General features: G+C 48.1%; 1 protein-coding gene across 4 annotated transcripts in view; it reads left to right on the top strand.

Annotated features, from left to right (window-relative positions):
• Positions 1-20,593, top strand: part of clns1a (chloride channel, nucleotide-sensitive, 1A) — a 30,804-nt gene that overhangs the window by 898 nt on the left and 9,313 nt on the right. For 3 of the 4 annotated variants that reach the window (XM_078402032.1, XM_078402031.1, XM_078402029.1), the window contains exons 2-5: positions 7,574-7,710; positions 13,875-13,991; positions 15,329-15,454; positions 19,419-19,595. In XM_078402032.1, the coding sequence (XP_078258158.1) occupies positions 7,574-7,710; positions 13,875-13,991; positions 15,329-15,454; positions 19,419-19,595 (557 nt within the window). The remainder of the gene's footprint in view (positions 1-7,573; positions 7,711-13,874; positions 13,992-15,328; positions 15,455-19,418; positions 19,596-20,593) is intronic. The other variant, XM_078402033.1, reaches the window with a different exon arrangement.

The raw sequence follows: 20,593 nt of genomic DNA, 5'->3' as shown, positions 1-20,593 counted from the left end.
GACAAGGGAAGGGTGGAGAAAGAGGGAGAGTTCACAAGGGAGTTGGAGGGAGATGGATGGGGAGGAGGGAATGAGAGGGGTGTTTTGAGGAGGGGACTGGGAGGAGGGAGGGGTTGTTGAAGGAGGGAGAGGGAGGACTAGAGGGGAGTTAGAGGAGAAGGGAAGGGTGGAGAAAGAGGGAGAGTTCATGAGGGAGGAGGGAGATGAACGGATGGGAGGAGGAGGGAAAGGGGGAATGAGAGGGGTGTTGGGAGGAGGGAGGGCGGGAGTTGTTGAAGGAGAGGGACGAATGGGAGGATGGGGTAAGGGGGTATTGGAGACGGTGAAGGGGGGGGGATGATGAGGGTTTGGAGGACGGAGAGTTGTGGGTGGGAGGAGGGAGAGAGTAGGGAGAGGAGGAGGGGTGTGGGGAGATGGAGAAAAGGTGGGGGTGATGGGGGGGGGGCACAAAGAGGGTTACTGTGTAAAGTGTGGGCAGGGAGTAAGTGTTTTCTGATTCACTCCTTCCTTTAGTTGGCTGTCGTTCAGTGTTGGCAAGCTGTGATGACCCAACTATTTTCACAGATATTTGTTTTTGTTAAATTGAGGTCGCCATTGGTGTCGGAGATTGACAGATTCTTGATTAGTGTGGGTGTCAGGGGTTATGGGGGGAAAAGCAGGAGAATGGGGTTGAGAGGGAAAGTTGGCTCAGCCATGATTTTATGGTGGAGTAAGCTTGATGAGCCGAATGGCCTAATTTCACTCATAACACTTATGATCTTATGACCATGCACACACAATAAGTCTGAAGAAGGGTCTCGACCCAAAACGTCACCTATTCCTTCTCTCCAGAGATGCTGCCTGTCCCGCTGAGTTACTCCAGCTTTTTGTGTCTATCTTGGGTTTAAACCAGCATCTGCAGTTCCTTCCTACACAAGCTGGAGTAACTCAGCGGGTCAGGTAGCACCTCTGGAGAAAAGCAATAGGTGGGGTTTTGGGTCGAGACCCTTCTTCAGACTTATTGTGTGTGCATGGTCATAAGATCATAAGTGTTATGAGTGAAATTCGGCTCATCAAGTCTACTCCGCCAGTAGAGTTTCGGTTCGGGAACCTTCATCAGACTCGCTTCTGACCAGAAACATCACCTATTCCTTTTCTCCTGAGATGCTGCCTGACCCACTGAGTTACTCCAGAATTATGTGTCGACCTTCGGTATAAACCAGCATCTGCAGTTCCTTCCTGACCACCCTGCTTACACATCTGTCATGGTGCTGCATTGTTCCGTTTTGGAACTTACGACAATAAAACGCTCTCGACTGTTGAAATGTGATGCCAGATGTAGAGATATGGGGGGGGGGGAGATTGTGGGAGGAATGGGGTCGGGTCTGGGGGTGGGGGGAAGCACAGGGAAGAAGAGTTGGAAGGTGGGGGAAGAGTGTTACCTATTGGAAAATTCAGTGTTCATACCATTGGGTTGTAAGCTCCCCAAGCAGAATACGAGGTGTCGTTTGCGTGTGGCCTCACTCTGGCCAGTGGAAGTTGCTCCACCAGCTTTAGTTTAACTTTGAGATACTGCGTGGAAGCTGGCCCTTTAACCAACCAAGTCTGCGCAAAGCAGCGATCACCCATACACTCATTTCGTCCCGCACACTAGGGACAATTTGCAGAAGCCAATTAACCTGCAAGCCTGCACGCCTTTGGTGTGTAGGAGGAAACCGGAGCATCTGGAGGAAACCCAGACGGTCACAGGAAGAACGTGCAAACTCCGTACAAACAAGCACCCGTGGATCGAACCCGGGTATCCGCCGCTGGAAGGCAGCAATACCGCTGCGCCATCGTGCCCGGCGTTGGTTAAGTGCCAGCCATCCCCAGTCACCTCTGTAGTCAGTGCTGCCTGTTCACAAGTTCTAGGAGCAGAATTAAGCCATTTGGCCCATCAAGTCTACTCCGCCATTCAATCATGGCTGATTTTTCTTTCCCCATTCTCTTGCCTTCACCCCATAACCCCTGACACCTGTAATAATAAAAAATATGTCAATCTCTGCCATGAAAATATCCATTAACAGCCTCCACCGCCGTCTGTGGCAATGAATCCCACAGATCCACCATCCTTCTGCCACTCTGTGTCCCACTCACACGTTGCCCCCCTCTGTCGGCGTGTGCACGGCTCGTACAAGCGCGTTGGGCAGCTCGGAGCCCGAGGGCCATTCTCACTCCAGCGAAGCAGCCGGGTGCTTCGCTCCTGCAGTCTGCTGACTCTGCAGCTCGTGAACAATAGCCCCAATGTGAAAGGGAAAAGCGGCCGGTTGTTTTTGCTAAAAAAGTAGGATTCTCACTGCGGTTCAGCTCGTGTTCCCCGGGCTTGTCGTAACTCCACCAATAGACACAAAAAGCTGAAGTAACTCAGCGGGTCAGGCAGCACTTCTGGAGAAAAAGATTAGATGACGTTTCGGGTCGAGACCCTTTATCAGACTCAGGGGAAAGGGGAAAGAGAGATGTATAAAAGGCACATCAGACAAATAAATGGATGATAGACTGAGGATCGAGCGTGAAGAAGGAACTGAAGAAAATTCACATTAGTCATGAAATGGTGTTGGGTAAACTGTTGGGGCTGAAGGCAGATTAATCCCCAGGGCCTGATGGTCTGCATCCCAGAGTACTCAAGATAGTGGCTCTAGAAATCGTGGATGCATTGGTGATCTTTTTCCAATGTTCTATAGACTCTGGATCAGTTCCTGTGGACTGGCGGGTAGCTAATCTAACCTCACTTTTTAAGAATGGAGGGAAAGAGAAAACAGGTAATTATAGACCAGTTAGCCTGACATCGGTAGTGGGGAAGATGCTTGAGTCGATTATTAAAGATGTTATAGCAGCGCATTCGGTCAATGTCAGCATGGATTTATGAAGGGGAAATCATGCTTGACTAATCTGGAATTTTTTGAGGATGTGACAAGTAGAATGGATAAGGGAGAGCCAGTGGATGTGGTGTATCTGGACTTTCAAAAAGCCTTTGACAAGGTCCCACACAAGAGATTAGTGCAAAATTAGAGTACATGGTATTGGGGGCAGGGTATTGACATGGATAGAGAACTGGTTGGCAGACAGGAAGCAAAGAGTAGGAATTAACGGGTCCTTTTCAGAATGGCAGGCAGTGATGAGTGGGGTGCCGCAAAGCTAGGTGCTGGGATCCCAGCTATTTACAATATATATTAACGATTTAGATGAAATAATAAAATGTAACATCTCCAAGTTTGCGGATGGCACAAAGCTGGGTGACAGTGTGAGCTGTGAGGAGGATGCTACGAGGCTGCAGGGTGACTTGGATAGGTTGGGTGAATGGGCAGATGCAGTAGAATGTGGATAAATGTGAGCTTTGGTGGCAAGAACGGTGCTAGCTCGAAGGGCCGAATGGCCTACTCCCGCACCTATTTTTTATGTTTCTATGATTATGGCTGTTTTATATCTATCTGGTTTAAACCAGCATCTGCAGTTCCTTCCTACACACAAGTCCAGTAATCATGCTACGTGCAGTGCTAATGGTGTTTCATGATGTCGAGACGAGTGTTTGTCTGCACTGACAAGGTGCAATGCTTACTTACAGCACAGTGGCACAAAGGTAAAGCCAACTGCCTATTTTAACCTCCCAATAAAAAGCATCCAGCTGGATTATAGCCCACCGCTACACATTCTCCCCGTGACCTTGTGGGTTTCCTCCGGGTGCTCCGGTTTCCTCCCTCATCCCAAAGACGATGAATTTACCTCCTGTAAATTGCCTCTAGTGTGCAGGGAGTGGATGAGAAAATGGGGGGATAACAATCAGTTTCTCCAGTTGGACACAAACTGCTGGAATAACTCAGCGCGTCAGGCAGCATCTCTGGAGGAAAAGGATGGGTGACGTCTCGGGTGGGAACAGGTGATCGATGGTCGACGTGGACTCAGTGGGCAAAGGATCTATTTCCGTGTGTATCTCTAAAGTAAACATGAAGCGAGGGGGGAGTTGTTAATCAAAGCTCCTGGGGTAGCAGTTACGTGGGAAAACAAGCAGTTCTTCCAGTTACACACAAAGTGCTGGAATAACTCAGCAGGTCAGGCAGCATCTCTGGAAAAAAAGGATAGGTGACGTCTTGGGTTGGGACCCTTCTTCAGCCTTTCTACACAGTTCATGTTCCCTGACTATCCACTGCCTGTGAGTTGTTGCATCAAAATCCCACTGGCATTTTTGCCACCCGTGTTCATTTGCTTCCTTTGACCCAGCCCATAGTTGAAGCTTTGGCATTGGTCCCAGGCAGTGTGGGAAGAACTCTCCATCCTTTGTGTAACCCGGCGACGTGGCAGAGCCAGTGCCAGCGCTACTCTTAAATTGGGGGGTTGTTTCTCTGGATGCTATCATTAGCTCCGATTATTTCATTCATCAAGGGGCTGGCATCGACATGAAGTTTCACTTGGATACAAGGCTGCCACAGAGTTGTGTGTTCGTGTACAGTATGATTTGACTCAGCTGACAGAGTTGTATGAACTCTGCATTAGAATCAGAACCAACTGTGTGTGGAAAAGGAATTTCCCTATTCTTGGGTACATGTGACAATAAGGTGCCATTGAATTCTGCATGGCAGGTCAGGCAGCATCTGTGGAGGGAAATGGGCAGTCAACGTCTCGGGCCCTGGCCCTTCTTCAGAATCGTTGTTTCCTTCCATTTTTCAGGCAGAGATAGATAGATTCTTGCTTAGTATGTGTGTCAGGGGTTAAGGGGAGAAAGCAGGAGAATGGGGTTAGATAGATCAACCATGATTGAATGGCGGAGTAGACTTGATGGACCGAATGCTCCTATCACCTTTTTGTCGTCCTCCCAACAGTTGGGATTAAATCTGAACGATAATCAGATTGACAACAGGCAAGCTAAGTAATAGAATATGAAACGTTGGCAGTCTGAACAACAGTCCTGACCTGAAATGTCCTCTATCCAGAGATGCTACCTGACCCATTGAGTTACTCCAGCACTTTATGTCCTTTTCAACTTTGACTCGGTTTGCATCTGATGTTGTCAAGCACAGGGATGGCGATTAGAAAGAAAAGGCCATTTTAAATGGATGATTAGTGGTTTTAGAACTAATGGAAAGAGTATCGGTTGACTCTCCGGCCTAAGGTAACTGAGATAATTTGATCTAAACTAATCTTATCCTGGTTTATGCTTTGCCTAATCTACCTATGCCCTCTTTATCCACTGACCTACATTGGTTCCCGGTCTATCAGTGTTTTCGTTGTAACAGCCTCATCATCCTTGTGCTCTAATCCTCCTTGCCTTGCCCTTCCCTATCTCTTATTTCCCTAGGAACTATCTCCTCACATCCTCGATGGACATGCCTTGAGTCTTGTACAACTTGAGTCTTGAGCTACCTTTGTGCTTCTTTCAATATGCGGCTGAACGCCTGTCTCTCTAACTTAAGATTCTGGGTATCTTCCTAAATGCTCCCATGAATGGCTCTCGTAAATTCATGAGAGGCATAGATAGGATAGACAGTCGGACCTCTTTTCCCCAGGGTGGATATGTCCAATACTGGAGGTCATAGCTATAAGGTGAAGGGGGACTTTTCAATGGAGATGTGAAGGGCAAGTGGCGGTGGAGGCAGATACCATTGTCGTGTTTTACGAGGCTTTTAGATAGGTACATGGAAGTGCAGGGAAAAGAGGGATATGGATCATGTACCAGCAGATGAGATCAGTTTAATTTGGCATCATTGATTGACCCAAAATGCTGGAGTAACTCAGCGGGTCAGGCAGCATCTCTGGAGAAAATAGATAGGTGGCATTTCGGGTCTGGACCTTTCTTCAGACTTTGGGTCGGGATCCTTCTTCACCTATCCATTTTCTCCAGAGATGCTGCCTGACCCGCTGAGTTTCTCCACCATTTTGTGTCTATCTTTGGTATAAACCAGCGTCCACAGTTCCTTTTTATTAACTTGGCATCATGTTCGGCACAAACACTGTGGGCCAAAGGGCCCCATTCCTTTGCTGTTCTGTTTTATGTTCCGTGAAGTACCTTTTGATGTTTCTGCAATGTTGGAGATATTGCATAAGCAGAAGTTGGTGTCATTGAAGTGCTGAAACACAGGGTCCTTGGTGTTATCCTTGGTTAATTCTAGCCGGGTAGACAGAGCGAGAAACCTAGAAACATGAATCATGAATCCATTGGTTGCTTATTTAAGGAGACCAGTACCTGGTAGATCCTCTGGCAATCCTGCCTGTTTTTTGCCTGTCTGCAGCATGCCCAGCGTGGGCAGCTTATTCCTTGACTGTTATGAAAGGTAACTGGTTATTATAGAGGAAAAAGCAATTGTAATGTGATCTTTAAACACTGGTTAGAGATATGTGTGTGGCTTTACGTACAGAGTCCATGACTACAGTGGCTTGTCTGTACTTTCTGATGCCTAGAGTGTCAGATAACTTCAGAAGGAATCGTTGAGTTTAGTATATTGTCACATGCACCAAGGTACAGTGAAAAGCTTTTGTTGCGTGGTTGCTATTCATTTCGGATTATTTTACAGAATTAAGAACCAGACAAGCCGGGACACAAGGTCTTCAGCTCAACTTGTTCATGCCAACTTGTTCATTGCATTCAAGAGAGAGCTAGATAGAGCTCTTAAGGATAGCGGAGTCAGGGGGTATGGGGAGAAGGCAGGAACAGGGTACTGATTGAGAATGATCAGCCATGATCACATTGAATGGTGGTGCTGGCTCGAAGGGTCGAATGGCCTATCGTCTATTGTCTATAACTCAAGAAGTCCCATCTATGCTAGTCCCATTTGGCCCATATCCCACTAAATCTTCCGATCCATGTACCTGTCCAAATATCTTAAATGCCATTATAGAACCTGCCTCAACCGCTTCCTCTGGCGGCTCGTTCCATACACCCACCACCCTCTGTAAATAATTTGCCCCTCAAGTTCATATTAAACCTTTCTCCTCTCACCCTAAGCCGATGTCTTCTGGTTCTTGATTCCCAATACTCTGGACAAAATACTGTGCATATTTCCCTATCTCTGTTAACGAACCTGCTAGACTGATGCTGCAAGTGGAAGACTCTGAAAATCATTCCTAACGTGACTTTATATATTTATATATATGCTTGACCAAGTGGACCCGTTGGGCCCAAATCTCTCCTGCATTGGTGCAGCACCCTCTCCTCACCTCCTTCCCCCTTCCCTCCTCCCCTCACCCCCAGCACCCTCAACCCCCCCTTTTCCACCCCCATCCCTCCCTCGCTAGGAGATAGATTTAAACTTAAAAATGTGAATAACTTTAAATATATAACACCCGATTTCAATGAAACTTCTTCCATTATCACCAATGAGTAAGGTGGGCCTAAAATACTCGTGCTATCCTGTATCGTTTTGGCTGTCGTTCAGGAACAAACAAACAAACAAGAGTTTTAGTATATAAGATAAGATCACCCCTCAGCCTCCTGCACTCCAAGTCCAACTCACCCCATTGCTCAGGCCCTTGAATCCTGGCAAATCCTCGTTAATCTTAGAGCATGGAGTGTTACTGTTTGCATGCCTTTTGTTCATTCATATCTGCACCTTGTTTTGCCTTGCAGCCGACTATCTTGGTTTGATGGATCTGGTATGGGATTCTCGCTGGAATATCCGACCATCAGTTTACACGCAGTGTCCCGAGACTCGACGGTTTATCCGCAGGAGCACCTGTATGTGATGGTGAATGCCAAGCTGGGGGGTGAGTGCGTGCCATTCCCACAGTAGACAGCATGTGTAGGAAGGAAGGAAGTGCAGATGCTGGTGGATAAGGGGGGGTTGAGGGTGCTGGGGGTGAGGGGAAGAGGAGGTGAGGAGAGGGTGCTGCACCAATGCAGGAGAGGTTTGGGCCCAATGGGTCCACTTGGTCAAGCATATATATAAATAAATAAAATCATGTTAGGAATGATTTTCAGAGTCTTCTATTGTGTACAGTTTTGGTCGTCTAATTTGAGGAAGGACATCCTTGTAATTGAGGCAGTGCAGCATAGGTGCACGAGATTGATCCCTGGGATGGCGTGACTGACATATGAGGAAAGATTGTAAAGACTAAGCTTGTATTCACTGGAGTTTCGAGGAATGAGAGGGGATCTTATAGAAACATATAAAATGATAAAAGGACTGGACAAGCTAGATGCAGGAAAAATGTTCCCAATGTTGGGGGAGTCCAGAACCAGGGGGCCACACAGTCTAAGAATAAAGGGGAGTCCATTTAAAACTGAGGTGAGAAGAAACTTTTTCACCCAGAGAGTTGTGAATTTGTGGAATTCTCTGCCACAGAGGGCAGTGGAGGCCAATTCACTGGATGAATTTAAAAGAGAGTTAGATAGAGCTCTAGGGGCTAGCGGAATCGAGGGATATGGGGAGAAGGCAGGCACGGGTTACTGATTGTGGATAATCAGCCATGATCACAATGGATGGCGGTGCTGGCTCAAAGGGCCAAAAGGCCTCCTCCTGCACCTATTTTCTATGTTTCTATATCTAAGATAGACACAAAAGGCTGGAGTAACTCAGTGGGTCAGGCAGCATCTCTGGAGAAAAGGAATAGGTGATGTTTCGCGTTGGAACCCTTCTGTAGACTGAAATGTGGGATGTACCTACATTTCAGGAGGTAATCTGCAGGTGAGAAAAGGCCAGAACTAATCGGGGCCGGCAACAGCTGACCTCGGGAATGGTGAAAACCATAATGGCCCATTGTTCATTAATGATAGGAGCAAAATTAGGCCATTCAGCCCATCAAGTCTATCCCTCTTAACTACATTCTCCTGCCTTCTTCCCATAACCCCAGACGCCCATACTAATCAAGGTGTGGGAAGGTGTGATAACAATGCAAAGATCAGACCAGTAGAACCAGGATGACTAAACAGGAAAGAGAAAGGGGAGGGGAGGGAATGGAAGAGTTACCTGAAATGTCACCTATTCTTTTTCTTCATGGATGCTGCCTGACCCACTGAGTTACTCCAGCGTTTTGTGTCTATCTTTGTTTGGTAGAGTTATACAGGACAGGGTGCGAGTCCTCTGGGCCCAACTTATCCATGGCAACCAAGGTGTCACCTTGAGCTAGTCCAATTTGGCCCATATCCCTCCCATTCTAGGAAGTGTTCGGTACAGGTTTAGACAATAGACAATAGGTGCAGGAATAGGCCATTCGGCCCTTTGAGCCAGCACCGCCATTCAATGTGATCATGGCTGATCATTCTCAATTAGTACCCCGTTCCTGCCTTCTCCCCATACCCCCTGAATCCGCTATCCTTAAGAGCTCTATCTAGCTCTCTCTTGAATGCTTTCGGAGAATTGGCCTCCACTGCCTTCTGAGGCAGAGAATTCTATAGATTTACAACTCTCTGACTGAAAATGTTTTTCCTCATCTCCGTTCTAAATGGCCTACCCCTTATTCTTAAACCGTGGCTCCTGGTTCTGGACTCCCCCAACATTGGCAACATGTTTCCTGCCTCTAAAGTGTCCAACCCCTTAATAATCTATAAGAAAATAACAGCAGATGCTGGTACAAATCGATTTTTTCACAAAATGCTGGAGTAACTCAGCAGGTCAGGCAGCATCTCGGGAGAGAAGGAATGGGTGACGTTTCGGGTCGACACCCTTCTTCAGACTGAATAATCTTATATGTTTCGATAAGATCCCCTCTCATCCGTCTAAATTCTAGTGTATACAAGCCTAGTCGCTCCAGTCTTTCAACGTATGACTGTCCCGCCATTCCGGGAATTAACCTAGTAAACCTGCGCTGCACGCCCTCAATAGCAAGAATATCCTTCCTCAAATTTGGAGACTAAAACTGCACACAGTACTCCAGGTGCGGTCTCACTAGGGCCCTGTACAACTGCAGAAGGACCTCTTTGCTCCTATACTCCTCTTGTTATGAAGGCCAACATTCCGTTGGCTTTCTTCACTGCCTGCTGTACCTGCATGCTTCCTTTCAGTGACTGATGCACTAGGACACCCAGATCTCGTTGTACGTCCCCTTTTCCTAACTTGACACCATTCAGATAATAATCTGCCTTCCTATTCTTACCACCAAAGTGGATAACCTCACACTTATCCACATTAAACTGCATCTTCCATGCATCCGCCCACTCACACAACCTGTCCAAGTCACCCTGCAAACTCATAGCATCTTCCTCACAGTTCGCACTGCCACCCAGCTTTGTATCATCTGCAAATTTGCTGATGGTACTTTTAATCCCTTCATCCAAGTCATTAATGTATATTGTAAATAGCTGCAGTCCCAGCTCCGAGCCTTGCGGTACCCCACTAGTCACTGTCTGCCATTCTGAAAGGGACCCATTTATCCCCACTCTTTGCTTTCTGTCTGCCAACCAATTTTCTATCCATGTCAGTACCCTACCCCCAATACCATGTGTTCTCATTTTGCCCACATCTATCTGGGACCTTGTCGAAGGCTTTCTGAAAGTCGAGGTACACCACATCCACTGGTTCTCCCCTGTCAATTTTCCTCGTTACATCCTCAAAAAATTCCAGAAGATTAGTCAAGCATGATTTTCCCTTCGTAAATCCATGCTGACTCGGAACGATCCTGTTACTGCTATCCAAATGCTCTGCAATTTCGTCTTTTATAATTGACTCCAACATCTTCCCCACCACTGATGTCAGACTAACTGGTCTATAATTTCCAGTTTTCTCTCTCCCTCCTTTCTTAAAAAGTGGGATAATATTAGCTACCCTCCAATCCACAGGAACTGATCCTGAATCTATAGAACATTGGAAAATGATCACCAATTTCTAGAGCCACCTCCTTAAGTACCATGGGATGCAGACCATCAGGCCCTCGGGATTTATCAGCCTTCAGTCCCATCATTCTACTCAACACCATTGCCCCCCTAATGTGAATCTGGCCACTAGAACATCTGGGAGATTGTTTGTATCTTCCTTAGTGAAGACAGATCCAAAGTACTGGTTCAACTCGTCTGCCATTTCCTTGTTCCCCATAATAAATTCCCCTGCTTCTGTCTTCAAGGGACCCACATTTGCCTTGACTATTTTTTTCCTTTTCACATACCTAAAAATGCTTTTACTATCCTCCTTTATATTATTGGCTAGCTTACCCTCGTACCTCATCTTTTCTCCCCATATTGCCTTTTTAGTTATCTTCTGTTGCTCTTTAAAAGAGTCCCAATCCTCTGGCTTCCCATTCTGCTTTGCTATGTTAACTTCTCTTTTATTTTTATGCTGTCCTTGACTTCCCTTGCCAGCCACGGGTGCCTCTTACTCCCCTTAGAATCTTTCCTCCTCTTTGGGATAAATTGATCCTGCAACTTCTGCATTATTCCCAGGAATACCTGCCATTGCTGTTCCACCGTCTTCCCTGCTAGGGCCTCCTTCCAGTCAAATCTGGCCAGCTCCTGCCTCATGCCTCTGTAATCCCCTTTGCTATACTGTAATACTGACACTTCCGATTTTCCCTTCTCCCTCTCAATTTGTAGAGTAAAACTTATCATACTGTGATCACTGCCTCCTAATGGCTCTTTTACCTTGAGTTCCCTTATCAAATCAGGTTCATTACACAACACTAAATCCAGAATTGCCTTCTCCCTGGTAGGCTCCAGTACAAGCTGTTCTAAGAATCCATCTCGGAGGTACTCCACAAACTCCCTTTCCTGGGGTCCAGTACCAACCTGATTTTCCCAGTCTACCTGCATGTTGAAATCTCCCATAACCACCGTAACATTACATTTGCGACATGCCAAATTTAGCTCTTGATTCAACTTGCACCCTATGTCGAGGCTACTGTTTGGGGGCCTGTAGATAACTCCCATTTTACACCTTACAATTCCTCATTTCTACCCATACTGATTCTACATCTCCTGTTTCTATGTCACCCCTTGCAAGGGAGTGAATATCATTCCTTACCAACAGAGCGACCCCACCCCCTCTGCCCACCTGTCTGTCTTTTCTATACGTTGTGTACCCCTGAATATTCAGTTCCCAGCCCTGGTCCTCTTGTTTAAGGTTTTGGGATTGGTTTTGGTATCTTTGGTTTTAAACATTTAAAATGTAGAGTCATAGAATCATACATCATGGAAACAGGCACCTCAGAGCAACTTGCCCACGCGGCCCAAGAGTTCCCATCTACGCTGGTCCCACCTGCTGTGATCTTGCCCCATATCCCTCTAAACCTTTCCTATTAATGTACCTCTCCAAATATAGTTTTAAATGCTGCTATGGTCCCTGCCTCAACTACCTCTGGCAGCTTGTTCCATACACCCGCTGCCCTCTGTGTGGAAAAAGCCACCCCTCAGGTTCTATTTAAATCTTTCCCCCTTCCCACCTTAAAATTATATCCACTAGATTTAGAATGGAGGAATCTAAAACCAAGTCCGTCCATTCCTACAGACGCTGCCTGGCCCGCTGAATTACTCCAGCATTTTGTGCTTGTGAAGAATCCTGTTAGCTTCAAGTACAAAACAAAGTGCATCAGAAGTTTAAAAGATGTCTATGAGAGCTTTAGAGTTTAGTTTATTGTCACGTGAACCTGGATACATTGAAAAGCTTTTCATATCATATCATATCATAGACAATAGACAATAGACAATAGGTGCAGGAGTAGGCCATTCAGCCCTTCGAGCCAGCACCGCCATTCAATGCGATCATGGCTGATCACTATCAATCAGTACCCCGTTCCTGCCTTCTCCCCATACCCCCTCACTCCGCTATCCTTAAGAGCTCTATCCAGCTCTCTCTTGAAAGCATCCAACGAACTGGCCTCCACTGCCTTCTGAGGCAGAGAATTCCACACCTTCACCACCCTCTGACTGAAAAAGTTCTTCCTCATCTCCGTTCTAAATGGCCTACCCCTTATTCTCAAACTGTGGCCCCTTGTTCTGGACTCCCCCAACATTGGGAACATGTTATCTGCCTCTAATGTGTCCAATCCCCTAATTATCTTATATGTTTCAATAAGATCCCCCCTCATCCTTCTAAATTCCAGTGTATACAAGCCCAATCGCTCCAGCCTTTCAACATACGACAGTCCCGCCATTCCGGGAATTAATCTAGTGAACCTACGCTGCACGCCCTCCATAGCAAGAATATCCTTCCTCAAATTTGGAGACCAAAACTGCACACAGTACTCCAGGTGCGGTCTCACCAGGGCCCGGTACAACTGTAGAAGGACCTCTTTGCTCCTATACTCAACTCCTCTTGTTACGAAGGCCAACATTCCATTGGCTTTCTTCACTGCCTGCTGAACCTGCATGCTTCCTTTCATTGACTGATGCACTAGGACACCCAGATCTCGTTGAACTCCCCCTCCTCCTAACTTGACACCATTCAGATAATAATCTGCCTTTCTATTCTTACTTCCAAAGTGAATAACCTCACACTTATCTACATTAAACTGCATCTGCCATGTATCCGCCCACTCACACAACCTGTCCAGGTCACCCTGCAGCCTTATTGCATCATATCATATATATACAGCCGGAAACAGGCCTTTTCGGCCCACCAAGTCCGTGCCGCCCAGCGATCCCCGCACATTAACACTATCCTACACCCACTAGGGACAATTTTTACATTTACCCAGCCAATTAACCTACATACCTGTACGTCTTTGGAGTGTGGGAGGAAACCGAAGATCTCGGAGAAAACCCACGCAGGTCACGGGGAGAACGTACAAACTCCTTACAGTGCAGCACCCGTAGTCAGGATCGAACCTGAGTCTCCGGCGCTGCATTCGCTGTAAAGCAGCAACTCTACCGCTGCGCTACCGTGCCGCCCTTTTGTTGCATGCTAACCAGTCAGCGGAAAGTCACCAGTCGTGGGGGGAGTTATGAGATCAGGAAACACTGTGGCGGTGCTAGTTTAATTGATTGATATCTCTGCACGTGACAGACGAGAGTAAAGATGGAAATATGGAAGAAAAGGCATCCGAGGGAGAGGAGGATGAGGACGATGAAGACGCCAGCCCGATCACCGAGGTTCGGTTTGTACCAGTGGACAAAACAGCACGTGAGTACCAGGTCTGCAGAAAATGCTGTCGGTAACTCTGTTCCCTCCTTCATTCGCCCCAAAATGGTTGATTGATTGAAAGGCCCAGCGTGGGAAGGGGCCATTAAGCCCGCGAGACCATTGATCACCCGTTCATACTAGTCTATGTTATCCCACTTTCACATCCACGCCTTACACTAGGGGCAGTTTTCCAGAGGCCAATTAACCTGCAAACCCACACATTTTTGGGATGTGGGAGGAAACCCACACCTCCACACACTCCACTCCACACCGTACAAACTCCACACACAAAGTGGATGTGGAAACCATATTCCCAGTAGCGGGAAAGTCTAGAACCAGAGGGCCCAGCCTCACAATAAAAGGACGTACCTTTAGAAAAGAGATGAGGAGGAATTTCTTTAGCCAGACGGTGGTGAGTCTGTGTAATTCATTGCCACGGAAGGTTGTAGACACCAAGTCATTGGGTATTTTTAAAGTCGAGATTGACAGATTCTTGATTAGTAAGGGTGTCTGGGGTTATGGGGAGAAGGCAGGAGAATGGGGTCCTTTTGGAAACAATGAGATAAATCAGCAGAGGAGCAAGGTTGTAGTGTAAGGGTGCGTCCAGTGGAGGTGGGGTGCAGGGGCTTTGTAGCCAGTTCCACCGCCGGGCTCCTGAGGGAAGTAGGAGTCAGAGGGCAGGCCCAAAGGAGGGCAATCAAAGAACTTGCAAATGTGGAGCAGTCACTGGCTGTGGATGAAAAGAAAAGATGCTGTCTGGGCTGCCACGTGACCATCTAGAGGCTAACCATAAGGCACCCACCCAGTTCTGATCACCCTGCGGTGGGCCTGCCTCGACTGAGGGTGTCTTGTGATAAAAGGCCGAAACGCCCAGTGACGTTGAGGTACACAACTGAAGATGTGTCTGAATGGTAGCAACATCACCTAGTGGTCACTCCCAAGAACAACACCCCCAAGCAACATCACCTAGTGGTCACCCCCAAGAACAACACCCCCAAGCAACATTACCTAGTGGTCACCCCCAAGAGCAACACCCCCAAGCAACATTACCTAGTGGTCACCCCCAAGAACAACACCAGTCAATTGTAGTGCAAACCTTAGGGATTGTAACATCTAGTGCTACCAATCAATCCATGATTGAATGGCGGAGTAGACTCGATGGGCCGAATGGCTTCATTCTGCTCCTGTGTCATATGGTATACCAGTTGTGCCAGAGTGTTCCTTGTTTGTGCCAGGTCCCTCTGCGTTTATATTTTAATTGCTGTAGTATTCCCCAGCCAAAAGGCTGGAGCTTCACCTCCTGTTAAGACGAGTCCTTTGCTGCCGTTCCTTCACAGTGGAGCAGATGTTCACAGCCATGTGCGATTGCCAGGCCTTGCACCCAGACCCCAACGACACGGACTCGGAGAACGACTTTGAGGAGGACAACGAAGAGGGAGAGGAGTATGATGTGGAGGCACACGGTGGGTGAAAGCTCGTTCCTCTGTGTCACAATTATCAGGGCGGTAATGTCACTGCGTATCACTTTCTTCTTTAAAGGCTGTAGACCTAAAGATGCCACTTACAACCCTGTTGGATCTTTGCAACTGTACCTACCATTAAGTCGAGGTATATTATCGTCACGTCTAGCCTCCGTGGGATGGGAGCATCTCTGGAGAGAAGGAATGGGTGACCTCTTCAGACTTCTCAACCCGATAAACACCCATTCCTTATCTCCAGAGATGCTGCCTGTCCCGCTGAGTTACTCCAGCATTCTTTGTCTACGATTTAAACCAGTGTCTGCAGTTCCTTCCTACACTTAACGTCACGTGTACACGGGTAGAGTCATAGAGTCATACAGCATGGATACAGGCCCTTCAGCCCAACTTGTCCATGCCAATTAGGATTCCCATCTACCCTAGTCTCACTTGCCCGGGTTTGGCCCATATCCCTCTAAACCTTTCTCATCCATGTACCCATCCAAATGTCTTTTAAATGTTGTATAGGTACAGTCAAAAGCTTTGTTTTGCTTGCTATCTAATCAAATCAGTTAATACCATACATAAACATAATCAAGTCAAACTCAAATGCAATGGGTAGAGACCCGGGTTTGATCCTGACCTCGGGTGTTATCTGTGTAGAAGTGTGCACATTCTCCCTGTGACCGTGTGGGTTTCCTCTGGGCGCTCCAGTTTCCTCCTCCATCCCAAAGACATGCGGGAGTTTTCAGGTTAATTGGCCTCTGTAAAATTGGCCCTAATGTGTAGGGAGTGGATGCAAAAGTGGGATAACATCGAACTAATGTGTGAAGGGGTGTTTGACGATCGGCGTGTTCTTGGTGGGCAACTTGTTTTGAATGGACGAGTTGAGCCAGAGGGACTGTTTCTGTTCTATATGTCTCAGTGTAGGAGTGGTGCTGGCATGATGATCGCACTAAACCATAGGGCAGAGTGGGCTCGCATTATCGACGTGGTCCCGGTCATAATACTTCTACGGGATTTAGTTTTGGTTGAATCATGGACATTTTGGTTTCAACCACCAGATGGCAGTAGCTGAGCAAAGGTTGCCAACCTCTCCCTTGCAATAAATGTCCAGGACGGTTTAGTTTGGAGATGCAGCAGCGTGGCAACAGGCCTTCGACCCACCGAGACCACGACAACCGGCAATCACCCGTACCACTGTTCGGTGACAATTTACCGAAGCCAATTAAGCCACAAACCTGCACGTCTTTGGAATGTGGGAGGAAACCGGAGCACCCGGAGAAAACCCACGCGGTCCCAGGGAGAACGTACAAACTCCATACAGACAGGATCAAACCTGGGACTCTGGAGCTGCGAGGCAGCAACTCTACCACTGTTGCTGCCCTGTGGCTTATTCATTGAATTAATTGAAAGATACAGTGAGGAAACAGGCCTTTGGGCCCACCAGGTCCATGCAGTGCCCTGGGACGTGATAGGTGAGGGGAGGCGGTTTTGATAGGCAGATGGCTGGACAAAGGCCAGAGATGAAAAGACCAAATGTGTGAGATAAAGATAGGAGAGGTACAAATTGTGAAGCCTGAGGAAGGAATATAGGTGGAAGGAGGGAGGGAGAAATGGGTGCACTGGAGTGGGGGTTTGTAGGTTAAGATGCCTATATTTGGAGTATTCAATGTTCCTACCTTCAGAGTAAGATTGCTTGCCTTACAGCGCCAGAGACCCGGGTTCGATTCTGGCTCCGGGTGCTATCTACGGGTGCGGAGTTTTATGTTCTTCCCCGTGACCACTTGGGTATTCCCCGGGTGCTCCACATTGCAAAGATGCGCAGGTTTGTTTGGTTAATTGGTTTCTGTAAATTGTCCCTGGTGTGTAAGGTAGAACTAGTGTACAGGGCGATTGTTGGTTGGAGCGGACTTGGTGGGCCGAAGGGCTTGTTCCCGCACTATACTCTCTAAACTGGACAAACACTGCCTGTGGTGGTCCCTGAGTCACCCAGTTGGAAGCTGGATGGGTTCTGAACTCTGTGTAGGAAGAAACAGCAGATGCTGGTTTACACCAAAGATAGACACACGATGCTGGAGTAACTCAGCATCTCCATAGAAAAGGAATGGGTGACGTTTCAGGTCGAGCGTGAAGAAGGGTCTCAATCCGAAACGTCATACCCATTCCTACTCTCCAGTGGTGCTGCCTGTCCAGTTACTCTGGCATTTTGTGTCCATCTTTGGGTTTTGATCTAATCGTTTCTCAGGCAGCGCGTTGTTGGGGAGGGAAAGATGGTTTAGTTCTGGAGCCCCCTGGCCACCTGGGGTCTGTGTACTGCTCTGCAGTGGGGCTGCCAGGTTTGCAGCGGAACCTCCCTTCCATTGACTCCATTTATACCCTGCGCTGCCTCAGCAAGGCCAGCAACATAATCAAGGACCAGTCGCAGCCTGGCTACTCCCTCGTCTGCCCTCTCCCATCAGTCAAAAGGTACAGAAGTGTGATAACGCACACCTCCAGATTCAGGGACAGTTTCTTCCCAGCTGGTATCAGGCAACTGAACCATCCGACCACAACCAGAGAGCAGTGCTGAATTACTGTCTACCTCATTGGTATCCTTGATGGGATTTTGCTGGCTTTACCTCGCACTAAACGTTATTCACTTATCATCGATCTACACACTGTAAATGGATCGATTGTAATCACGTAGATTTTAGATTTAGAAATACAGCGCGGAAACAGGCCCTTCGGCCCACCGAGCCCGCGCCGCCCAGCGATCCCTGCACACTAACACTCCTACACACACTAGTGACAATTTTTACATTTACCCAGTCAATTAACCTACAAACCTGTACGTCTCTGGAGTGTGGGAGGAAACCGAAGATCTTGGAGAAAACCCACGCAGGTCACAGGGAGAAAGTACAAACTCCGTACAGACAGCGCCCGTAGTCAGGACCGAACCCGAGTCTCCGGCGCTGCATTGATAAGGGGCGTGGCTGTGTTCTGCAGCTGCGGCTCACCGGCAGTCTCTGTCTTTTTTTGTTTTTGTCTATTGTCATCGTTTAAATGTATGTTTTGATCTATTTTTAACTCTGTATATGTGTGGGGGGGTGGGGGAAACCTTTTTTTCCAATCTCCTCTTCAACGGAGATGCGACCTTTTTCCGTGTTGTGTCTCCGTTCGCGCTACGGCCTAACACTGTGGAGTCGGCGGCCTCCAGCTGGGATCGACCTTGAAGACTCCGGTCGCAGGGCCTGGACTTACCATCTCGGCGGCTTCGGCCATGGGCACTGCAGACCGCAACATCTGGAGTTCGCAGGTCCCTGGCTGGCGACCGGCTTTCGGGAGCTCCAGCCGTAGCAGCTTCGACCGCCCCGAAGCGTGAGGTTTGATCGACCCACTCGCAGGCCCTTCATCGCCCTGCGTGGCCTGGCCGCGGCACTTTCCATCGCCCGGTGGGGGCTCAGGACCTTCATCGGCCTGCTCGGCTCGGCCTGGGACTTTCCATCGCCCGGTGGGGGCTTCAAAAGTCGGGAGCTTCGATCGCCTCGTGGCACCACGGGAGAGGAATGAGGAGGAGATAAGACTTTTCTTTGCCTTCCATCACAATGAGGGTGTGCCTGGAGCAATCACTGTGATGGCTGTTTGTGTTAAAATTGTAATTGTGTGTCTTGTGTTTTTATTGTCTACTGCCGGACTCTGACGTGAGAGGACGCTGGCGCTATTTGTTCGGCGCTTCTCCGTCAGGATAGTTCATCTGTTTGTTTTTATGTCTTGACTGTTTTTGTAAAGCGTCTTTGAGCATTTGGAAAAGCGCTATATAAAATAAATGTTTATTATTATTATTATTATTCGCTGTAAGGCAGTTCTTGTCTTTCTGCTGGCTGGTTAGCACGCTACAAAAGCTTTTCACCGTAGCTCGGTACACGTGGCAATAAACTGAGCTGAACCTGTTGCGGTTTTAAACCTCATCGTCCTCCCTCCCCAACAGAACGAGGCCAGGGAGACATCCCCACCTTCTGCACCTATGACGAAGCCTTCTCCCACCTGAACCCGGATGGACACGCCACGCTGCAGAGGCTGGAGGGCATGCTGGCCCAGTCGGTCAGCCAGCAGCCCTTCCACATGGCTGGAGTGCGGACGGACGAATCGGCCGCCGACAACGAAGGTGAGGGGAGCTCATCCCGTGTCTTGGGCGGGAAGGGCGGCACCGTGGCGTAGCGGTGGAGTTACTGCCTTACGGTGCCGGAGACCCGGGTTTGATCTCCCCGTGACCGCATACGTTTTCTCCGACATCTTCTGTTTCCTCCCACACTCCAAGAATGCACAGGTTCGTGGGTTTAACTGGCTGGTAAAAAAATGTTAAATTGTCCCTAGTGTGTGTAGGGTAGTGTTAGCGTGCGGGGATCGCTGGTCGGCACGGACTCGGTGGGCCGAAGGGCCTGTTTCCGCGCTGTATCTCTAAACTAAACAAACAACTGCAGCTTTTATTCACAAAGTGCTGGAGTAACTCAGCAGGTCAGGCAGCATCTCAGGCCAGAAGGAATGGGTCTCGACCCGAAACGTCACCCATTCCTTCTCTCCTGGGATGCTGCCTGACCTGCTGAGTTACTCCAGCACTTTGTGAATAAATACCTTCGATTTGTACCAGCATCTGCAGCTATTTTCTTAAACAACTGCAGCTGCTCTGGTGCTGTAAGACGGCAACTTACCTCTGCGCCACTGTGTCGCCCAAGTTATACCATGCATGAGTACAATCAAACCCTACACAAATGTAACAGGCAGTGCAAAGGGAAATACACCACAGTGCAGAAAAAGACACAAAGTGCTGGAGTAACTGGCGGTTACTATAGACAATAGGTGCAGGAGGAGGCCATTCGGCCCTTCGAGCCAGCACCACCATTCAATGTGATCATGGCTGATCATTCTCAATCAGTACCCCGTTCCTGCCTTCTCCCCATACCCCCTGACTCCGCTATCCTTAAGAGCTCTATCTAGCTCTCTCTTGAATGCATTCAGAGAATTGGCCTCCACTGCCTTCTGAGGCAGAGAATTCCACAGATTCACAACTCTCTGACTGAAAAAGTTTTTCCTCATCTCAGTTCTAAATGGCCTACCCCTTATTCTTAAACTGTGGCCCCTTGTTCTGGACTCCCCCAACATTGG

This window comes from Rhinoraja longicauda, chromosome 7 (genome assembly GCF_053455715.1).
Source record: "Rhinoraja longicauda isolate Sanriku21f chromosome 7, sRhiLon1.1, whole genome shotgun sequence".
NCBI classification, from domain to species: Eukaryota; Metazoa; Chordata; class Chondrichthyes; order Rajiformes; family Arhynchobatidae; genus Rhinoraja; species Rhinoraja longicauda.
Note: the sequence above shows the minus strand (reverse complement) of the source record. Positions and strands in the feature narration are given on the sequence as shown.